At 43.1% G+C, this 8,521-nt stretch overlaps 1 protein-coding gene across 4 annotated transcripts; it reads left to right on the forward strand.

Moving 5' to 3' along the window:
* Nucleotides 1-8,521, forward strand: fip1l1b (FIP1 like 1b (S. cerevisiae)). Of its 4 annotated transcripts, none has more exons than XM_041933308.1 (16): nt 1-256; nt 597-651; nt 1,080-1,146; nt 1,332-1,444; nt 1,658-1,722; nt 1,868-1,975; nt 2,073-2,203; nt 2,455-2,573; nt 3,091-3,144; nt 4,436-4,535; nt 4,649-4,799; nt 4,940-5,021; nt 6,266-6,321; nt 6,601-6,790; nt 7,068-7,214; nt 7,838-8,521. In XM_041933308.1, exons 1-16 carry the CDS (start codon nt 178-180, stop codon nt 7,980-7,982), a joined length of 1,662 nt encoding a protein of 553 aa, XP_041789242.1. In that variant the 5' UTR covers nt 1-177; the 3' UTR covers nt 7,983-8,521. The 4 variants fall into 4 exon arrangements, with proteins under 4 accessions (XP_041789242.1, XP_041789243.1, XP_041789244.1 ...); XM_041933309.1 differs by having other exon boundaries at nt 7,841-8,521; XM_041933310.1 differs by lacking the exon at nt 3,091-3,144.

The following is an 8,521-nucleotide window of genomic DNA, read 5'->3' on the forward strand; positions in this document are numbered from 1 at the left end:
CGGGTTCAGGCTGACTCGCAGAGGTTGGAGATGAATCTATGAAGGCTTAAAATTTGTACGTAGCCGCTCTTCTCCGTTAAAGGGAGCAACTGTACGTGTATTTCTGCGTCTAGAAGCTTCTGCTGAACGTTGTTTTCGTGAGGCTGCGGTCGGTTTAGCGCTCCGTGTTTGCTGAACATGTCTGCGGAGGAAGCGGACAAAACAACCACCACTGATGCCAGCGCTGGAGACGAAGAGGAGGAATGGCTGTATGGAGGTAAAGAAAAAAAAATAGACCTCTAACGTACACAAACACAACTCCCCTTAGCCGTCAGGGATTTGTATCAGTGTGTGTGTTGCTCTGTTAAATTAATGAACTGCAGCTAACCAACGACACTGGCTGCTGTTACGAGAAAATTAGCTAGAGAGTTAGCCTGAAAGCTAAGCTAGCAGCGCCTGTTGGATTTACATTTGTCGGCCTTTTGCAGCTCTGTGGCTTGATAAAAAGTTATCTGTGACATATTTAGTCAGTATTCAACCTTGATATCGCCCTTTCCTGGACTTTGTGCATAAAGTGTAACATGAGCAGGCAACGAGTCGCATTTTTCATCTTTCAGATGAGTCTGAGAGCAAAGATGAGGACGAAGAAGCCAAACTGAATGCTGCAGTCAGGTATTTACCATCTGTGTTCACACCTTGGATTTGTTGATTTAAAAACGTCAGAAGACACCTGTTTACATTCAGAGGAGTAGGTGCTATTCACAGCAACACAAAGGAAAACCATATTAAGAAGCATAATAGACATATAACCAAAAAGTTAAGGATTAAGTTGTGTCATGTCAAACCGTACCTTTTAATCCAGTGTTACATTTGCATCATGATTGTGAGGTTAAGAGAGCTTAAAAAAATGAGAACTGAAGCTTATTTCTACACAGTTTTTGATGAACATGTCCTTCTTTCCCGTTGATTTTTATCCTGAGTGGAAGTTTTTATCCACAGCTTGCCTGTGCATTTCTAAACTACTTTTGTATTTTTGAGGATGTTTAGGATGTTTAGTTGTTAGTTGTTATGTGCTGTTTAATGCTTCATATTATCTACAGTGCACCTGCTGATGCTTCAACAGAAGATGCCGCTGCACACGCTACAGGGAATGGAGTGGCTTCTGAGGTAGGTTGCTTGCATGCACAGAGTCACAGTACGCGTTGCGACGTGTGCTTTGCTTTTTGTCTGTTAAGACTTTGTTTATGTACTTACCTCCCCCGTTTTCAGACTTCATTCCTCTCACAATTTTTTGTCCCATCCCTTAAAGAAATGCCCTCATGTCATCCTTTGTTGTTCTCCTGCTCTGTCAGGCCACAGGTGAAGCTGCAGGTGAGGATGTTGACAGTGACAGCGACAGTGATGATGACGATGATGATGTTCGCGTCACCATTGGAGACATAAAGACTGGAGCGCCGCAGTACACGTAGGTTTTAGTTAAAGTGTGAAGAACGGTTATTGGCTAAAGAAAATAAGTTAACTTGTTTCTTTTTGTTTTTTGCTGTAAACAAAGTAAAAATCCTTTCAAAATGAGCTTGTTGGTCCTTCAACATGATGCACAAGTAGCCTGTCAGACCAACATAAGAAACCTTCTGATACATCAGTGACAGGGTCTTAATTTTTTTTTTTTTACTCTCAGACCTTATGGAGCTCCGCCTGTCAATCTCAACATAAAGACAACAGGCTCCAGACCTTATGGACAAGGTATCGTTTTTCTTATTTGGCCAAATAAAACAGCTTTTTCTTTTCTGTACTATTCTGCACTGTTTTGCTCAAAACTCCCAGAACACAGACATTATACACAAAGAGTACTAAATAGTTTGTAAGTGTTGTTATTTATTTTTGTTAGCCACCAAGCTGAAGGGAGTGGATCTGGATGCTCCTGGAAACATAAATGGAGTTCCAGTGCTGGAGGCTGAAATGGAGTCATTTGAAGAGAAACCGTGGAGGAAGCCAGGTCTGTCTGTGCTTGTAGCTAATGGTCTGTAAAAATGTGTTACACTTCCTTTAGGCATGCACAGTATTTCACAAATTCTGTGTGCACGCATGTGTAGGGGCGGATCTGTCAGACTACTTTAACTACGGCTTCAACGAAGACACATGGAAGGCTTACTGTGAAAAACAGAAGAGGCTGCGCATGGGCCTGGAGGTTTCCACTGTCGGCTCGGTGACAAGCAAGATCACTGTGAGAGACCAGAGCTTACTCTGTCCTTGTTTGTTTTTCTCTGCATTTCACCACCTGTCTGCTTTCATAAGTCTCACCCTCTCATCAGTTAGTTGGAATCAGGGCAGTTTGCCTTTGTTCACATTGTTCACATTGTTGTGAAGATACAGCCATCAGTATGAATGACATGGTTTAACTATATCTACTTTAAAATCAAGGCTAATTGTCTCACATTGAAACATATCAACACGCTTATTTTGGCTCTTTCTTAGGTTCAGCAAGGCAGGACAGGCAATGAGAAGGACATATCCAGTTTGCCTGTTCACACCTCTAAGCCAGATTTCACATCTCCTGTCAGTCTGTACAAATCCGCCGTCACTCAGGTCACCAGGTAACACTTCTGCTCTCATCCTCACTTATTTGGTAATGTAACACACATGCAGTTTCCACTAAAAGTGACTTGTATAGAAAAGTAGTTAAGCTAACAATATGTGTGTTTCCATCCTACTGTTTTTATGTACATTTTCAATTTACACATTAAAAAAAAAACAAAGGAAACACACAAGGAAAAACGAAAAATAGTGGCAGATGAAAACATCAGATTTGTGCAATGAGGACACTCAATCAGATTGTTATATACAAAAATAAGGCTGATCCGTGTAGCAGCGATCATTTATTTTGAAGGAAACTGCACAGTGAAAGCATTTCTTGTGTTAAGCTCAACGTGCTTAGACACCATCTTGACACACACTGACACACAAAAATACACCTGGTCACCTCCAGGTTTACCAGTGTCCCTGTGGTTAAAATAGGCCACCATCCCATGGGCTGCATGTGAGTGTTTGTGTGTGTTAGGGCCAATGTTACTCTCATCTCCTTTACCCCTGTCCTTTGTTTCAAAATGGTAGGATCTCTCCCCCTCAGTGGACTGGCCCGCCTGTTCAGGACATGTCTTATTATACGTAAGTGGGCATGGCCTTGTCCCTACAAGATTAAACTGGCCTGGTGGGGAAATGTGTACGTGCTAAAAGGAGGGGCCTGGTGTTTTTCTTGACCATGAAACGTGACCACAGAAAAACTCCCGGCGCTACTTCCAAGGCCCCAACGATACTTTATTTTTGCCCATCTTTCTGTATTTTTGGAGTGGTTGTTGTGCATGTGTGATAACATAGAATGTTAACATAAGTTAGATCTATAGAAAGAGAAGAGGAAGAGACACCAGAATATCATCATGTTGGCCGAATCCACTGCTCATTGTTTTGGTGGCCTGTTGATAACTGTGACAATTACTTGCTTCAAATTAAAAGACCATTTTGTAGTGATTGGTCAGATCATTAATATATCTCAAATCTCACATTTATCTTTTGTAAAGTTCCAACCATAACAGAATTGTCCTTACATATTTCTACAAATAAAACCCTTTAAAGGCCCTATATCATACCTCCTAGTTTTTACAGGATGTTGAGTTAAGCAGTTTGTGTGACAGCAAGTGGTGTTTTGATTTAAAAGGATGCACAGAAGGGTGATGAGGCGTTAGTAAAGCTCAAAAATTGTGAGGGATTTATTGAGTGATATTTTTGGAAATGCCAACTGGTGCAACATTAAGTGCTTTGAGGATGCATAGTTTTCTTATGTCACCATTTAACAGGGTATTTAAATGTATGCTTCAGGGACACAATTGTTAAAGGGGTCTGAAAGGCTGACGTACTGACCCACACCTAAAGAACAACTCTAAATGTGTTTGTCATGAGAGCTGAACGGATAAATCAGTCAGGCTGATATGGATCGGCTGATATTAGCTTAATGCAGATATGTTGGTATTGGTGTATGTGTTGGTCGATAAGTAACAAGAAATTGCAGTACAGAAATGCTAGAGTAGGATTGAGGTAGTTTAGAAAATGTGTCATCATTACATCCACTCGAGAGCTCTGACAGTTCTGACCTGTAGCCAGGTGTGCTTTACATTCTGGGATGAGGTAGATTTGTCATGTTGTGTATAGTGATGCACTTTGGTCTGTTTGAAGTTTTTCTGTGTGTAAAACCAAACTGAACGAAGTGGAAAACACTCTAAGTTCATAAACTCATCAACTGATTCGAACCAGAGCAGACAAACTATAGGTGAGAAAGCACCTTTAGATATGTAGTTTACGTACATTGCTTATCGGATGTGTGGAAGTAGATGGTGTGAATGTGTATTTTAGTTTGGGATACTGCTCAGTGTCTTGATTTTTATTTTCTATGTTATTTTCCCAGGAAGACAAGCGGTACTATAGATGTGATTGGTGGGCAGACAGCCACCATCAGCAGGGTTGAAGGGCGGCGCAGACACAATCTAGATGGCAACAATATCCAGGTAAGCATAAGCAACACAGACAGTCTGGGGGATGCTGGACTCCAGAGCCATCTAAAAGAAACGGTGCTGATTGTGTGTGGTCAGTCTAGCCCCTCCTGTCTGTTGTTTTGCAGGTGATCGCTGAACAGACAGATGCTGAGCCGACTCCAGCTAAGATACCCACCTTCTTTGCTCCTGGACCACTTCCACCAAACATACCTCCACCTCCTTTCCTCCCTCCGCCACCCAACGTCAGCGCTGCACCCCCACTCATCCCACCGCCAAGTAAGTTCTTCATCATCATCCTTTTTCTTTCTCAGCTGGTCTTTTTGATGTATTTGATTTTAAGCCGCCATCCTGAGTTTCTCTGTATTTGCTCTGTTTTATTGTTTCCAATTAGTTTATCCTCTCTTTCTCCATTGTAGGGTTGCCCATTACTGTCCCTCCTCCTGGTTTTCCCCCTCCTCCCAGTGGGCCCCCTCCTGCTATTATCCCCACTATGGACAGGTAACGCACATGTAAACAAACACACACACACACACACACACACACTCTCTAAAAGTCCTGTTTTAATCATACAAGCAAATCGACATGTGCAAGGCAGGTTCATGTATATGCAGCAGAGTGAAAAAGGGCTGGGTTAAGGTGAATATAGATCAGAGTGTGGTGATTCAAAAATACACTCTCTGCCAGTAACATCATTGCTCTGAAAGCTGTTTGGTTTGAAGAAAGCTGGAACGAGGCTGTAAGGCCCAGGTTTAATGAGCTGTGGAAATTTAATGTGTCCTGCATAAAAAAACAGGCAGAATACTGACTTATAGAGGACCAGTCTGATTTGTGTGAGATGCACGTGGTTACCATAGACTGTATATAAGTTAGTGGACGAGGCTTCTGAGTCTGAAAAGTGAAGCCAAAGCCGAAGGTCCTTAGACCTGCATTCTTTCTGATGGCCAGGAGGGGGCGACTCCACCTCTTGCAGAAATTGATATATTAAATCTCTGTCTCGCATACATCTGCCATGGTGGCAACATCCACTATAGACTGTCTGTGGTGGTACCTTTTATTTTAATGAAGGTAAACACAGTGGATGGTCAAGTGTAATGACACTGCATCTCAAATCAGAGGCTGCTGATTATCAACATGCATCTGTCCTGCTGCCTTCAAATCGCTGCAGATATTTAATGAAGTGAAGAAGAATTTTTTTTTAATGATGGTTTCAACACATCTCTCTGTAAGTATTTAATTTGCTCTTGGTGATGAAATCACCAATGTGGCAGTTGAGTGACTTTACGCCAGACACAGCTGTGGTAGTGATACATACTGCCAGTGCAACGTCTGAGACACCTTTTCCCAACAAAATACTTGAGTGGAATGAAACTTCCACCCCAGGCAGGAAAAGCGAATTTCATGGTCATAAAAGTACAAAACACGCTGGCTGTTGTACTGCCACGGCAGCAGAGCCCCAAGAAAGCTAGTGAGAGCTGAGACCAAATAACTTTTTGAAAGATTTGCATTACATAGAAGTGGATGATTTTAAGTCATTTTTAAATAAAGTCAAATACTTTAACTTGAATTGAAGAGGATACAACAGAATGTGAATTAGAATGTAAGGAAGTTTAAGGCCCTACAATAAACATACAGCTCGAAGTTAAACTACTAGATTGCTTCCCAGACAGCGTGGATAAAAAAAAAATGTTTTTTTTCATAACTACAGCATTGCAGAAAGTGACATGTTGCCTTTCTTTCCACAGTGGCCACCCTGGAGGTTATGATGGACGCTCTGTCCCTTCCTACCCATTCCCTCAAGGTAGGAGGCTTTACATCATAATCTGTTTTTCAAACCGCAGCAACCCAACAAATGTAAGAACTTGCTTTCAGTCCATTGATGAGAGCCCTGTTGTGACAAACGTTTGTCGAAAACGATCACTGAAATGTGCTTTAACGTTGCAAAAGTGCAAACAAGGATATTTTGACAGATTAAAGCAAATGTGCATTCCTTGCTTTGTTGGAAACACAAGTATGTTCAAATTGTTTGATTTGCATTATCACTTATTTATTTGGCACTTTGGCTGCTCACCTTTTTCAGGTGCATACCCTCCACCCATGGCTGGAGGTGTGCCTCCACCTTGGCCCCCCATGATGGACAACTCTAAACCATGGGACTACTATCCCCGTCGAGACGACAAGAGAGAGAAGGAGAGAGACCGGCCCCGAGAGAGGACGCATGAGCGGGAGAGAGAGAGGGAGCACAGCCCTTCAGCTATGAGCTACACCAGGTGAGAGGGACACAAACACACACATTCACACAAGCACACGTGTGCATATGTTTCACATGTCAGAGGGGGGGGTAGACTGACATTTGTGAAACCACCAAATGTGACAAACAAGGTAGCAAACAATGTTTTTCAGCATCGACTGGAGTGGCGCTGTAGTTGTTTAAAAATATTTGGTAATTTACTGCAACATTAAAAAGCTGTATTTTAACCAGAGAAGGTGTTTGGTAGATATGCAGTCATACTAATGTGAAACCTCTCGTTCTTTTAACTGCCACAGCGACGACGAGCGGCATCGTTACCGTGAGTACCAGGAGCGTGGTTACGGAGAACGACATCGTGACCGGTCGAGCCGAGAGAAAGAGGAGAGACACAGAGAGAGGCGGCACAGAGAGAAAGAGGAGGGTCGCCACAAGTCCTCTCGCAGGTACATAAAAAAAAGACCATTTGACCCATGGCTCTGCAGCACAGCACAAGAACACTGTCCTTATTTTCCTTTTATGAATCAACTAGCGAAGATGCAGACTGTTAGCCTCAGCTTTTAGTGTAAAGTGCACATTTAAAACCTTTTTATAATAGTCCCCTCAGTTTTCAAACAACTCATGGAGCTAATGTTAGCTTAATGAGCATGCAGCTTATATAAAATTTGCCAGCGGCAGGTGTAAAAGCAGGTTTCTATCCAGTGACAGAGGAAATTGCAGGCTGAAATAAGAAGCTGCTTCAGTCCGTCTCTGAAATCCAGGACGCATAGTTTAAACAATGACAAGGAGTTTGGAAATCTGCTGTCATTTTAAGTATAAACTGCCGTGTGAGAACTGGAAGATTGGCAGCTGATTTGGCACCACGCTGCCTCTCTGCACCATTTCACTTCACCTTTTCTTTCTTTCACTCATTGATCTTCTTGTCTCTCTCTATCCCCCCTTACCTTTTCATCTCCCTTCCCTCCCTGTCCTTTTACACTCACTCTGATCTCTTTCCTCTACCTCTTGAATCTCCCCCCTCCTCACCTCTTCTGCCCTTTCTGCCCTTTCGTCCGTCTCCTTCCATTAGCAGCAGTAGCAGGAGGCGGCACGACAGCGAGGAGGGCGACAGTCACCGGAGGCACAAACACAAGAAGAGCAAGAGGAGCAAGGAGGGCAAAGAGGCCAGCGAGGAGATAAGCGCAGACCAAGAGAACCAGGAGGCCATGGAGTAGTGATCAGCACCTCCTGTTTTTCCTCTATCTGTCTGTCTGTCTCTCTGTCCCTCTGTGTTTCCCACCACCAAGATGAGAAAGAAACAAAGGGAGAAGATGAGCCCAGGAAAACCAGGAAGTTACAGAGTGATGGATGCGCCCCGTCACTCCCGTCTCCATCAGTCTCATTTCTCCTCCACCCCACTGTCGTTCATCCTCACCATCACCTCAGAAGAGAAAGGATGGAGCGGAGGAGGTGTTGAAGGAGGGGTCGTCGTCTTATAACTTCATGTGTCTTTCCATCACTAGCCGACATCAGGCAGGGCATCAGTCTGTCTGTCTTATACCCCCTCCTTCCTCCTGCTCCTTGACTCCAGCCGTTCTCTCAGAGCACTGCTGTAACAACGAGGTCAGGCTCACAGATTTCACTGTATAGTCAGGACGATCAGATTTAGCTCTTTTTCTGTCATTTGTTAATTTGTTGTCCTTTTGTTCTTGTCCTGTATGAAGACATCTAAAGAGACCTCTCAGTTTAAGTTCAATTAAAAAAAGACTTTTGA

This window comes from Chelmon rostratus, chromosome 3 (genome assembly GCF_017976325.1).
Source record: "Chelmon rostratus isolate fCheRos1 chromosome 3, fCheRos1.pri, whole genome shotgun sequence".
In the NCBI taxonomy this organism is placed as follows: domain Eukaryota; kingdom Metazoa; phylum Chordata; class Actinopteri; order Chaetodontiformes; family Chaetodontidae; genus Chelmon; species Chelmon rostratus.

Bases quoted from the DNA above. Each gene is read 5' to 3' on its own strand.
- fip1l1b (XM_041933308.1), top strand. From the start codon at position 178: ATGTCTGCGGAGGAAGCGGACAAAACAACCACCACTGATGCCAGCGCT. The intron at 257-596 runs GTAAAGAAAAAA...TTCATCTTTCAG, and splicing joins GGAGGAATGGCTGTATGGAG to ATGAGTCTGAGAGCAAAGAT. The intron at 4,800-4,939 runs GTAAGTTCTTCA...TCTCCATTGTAG, and splicing joins CCCACTCATCCCACCGCCAA to GGTTGCCCATTACTGTCCCT.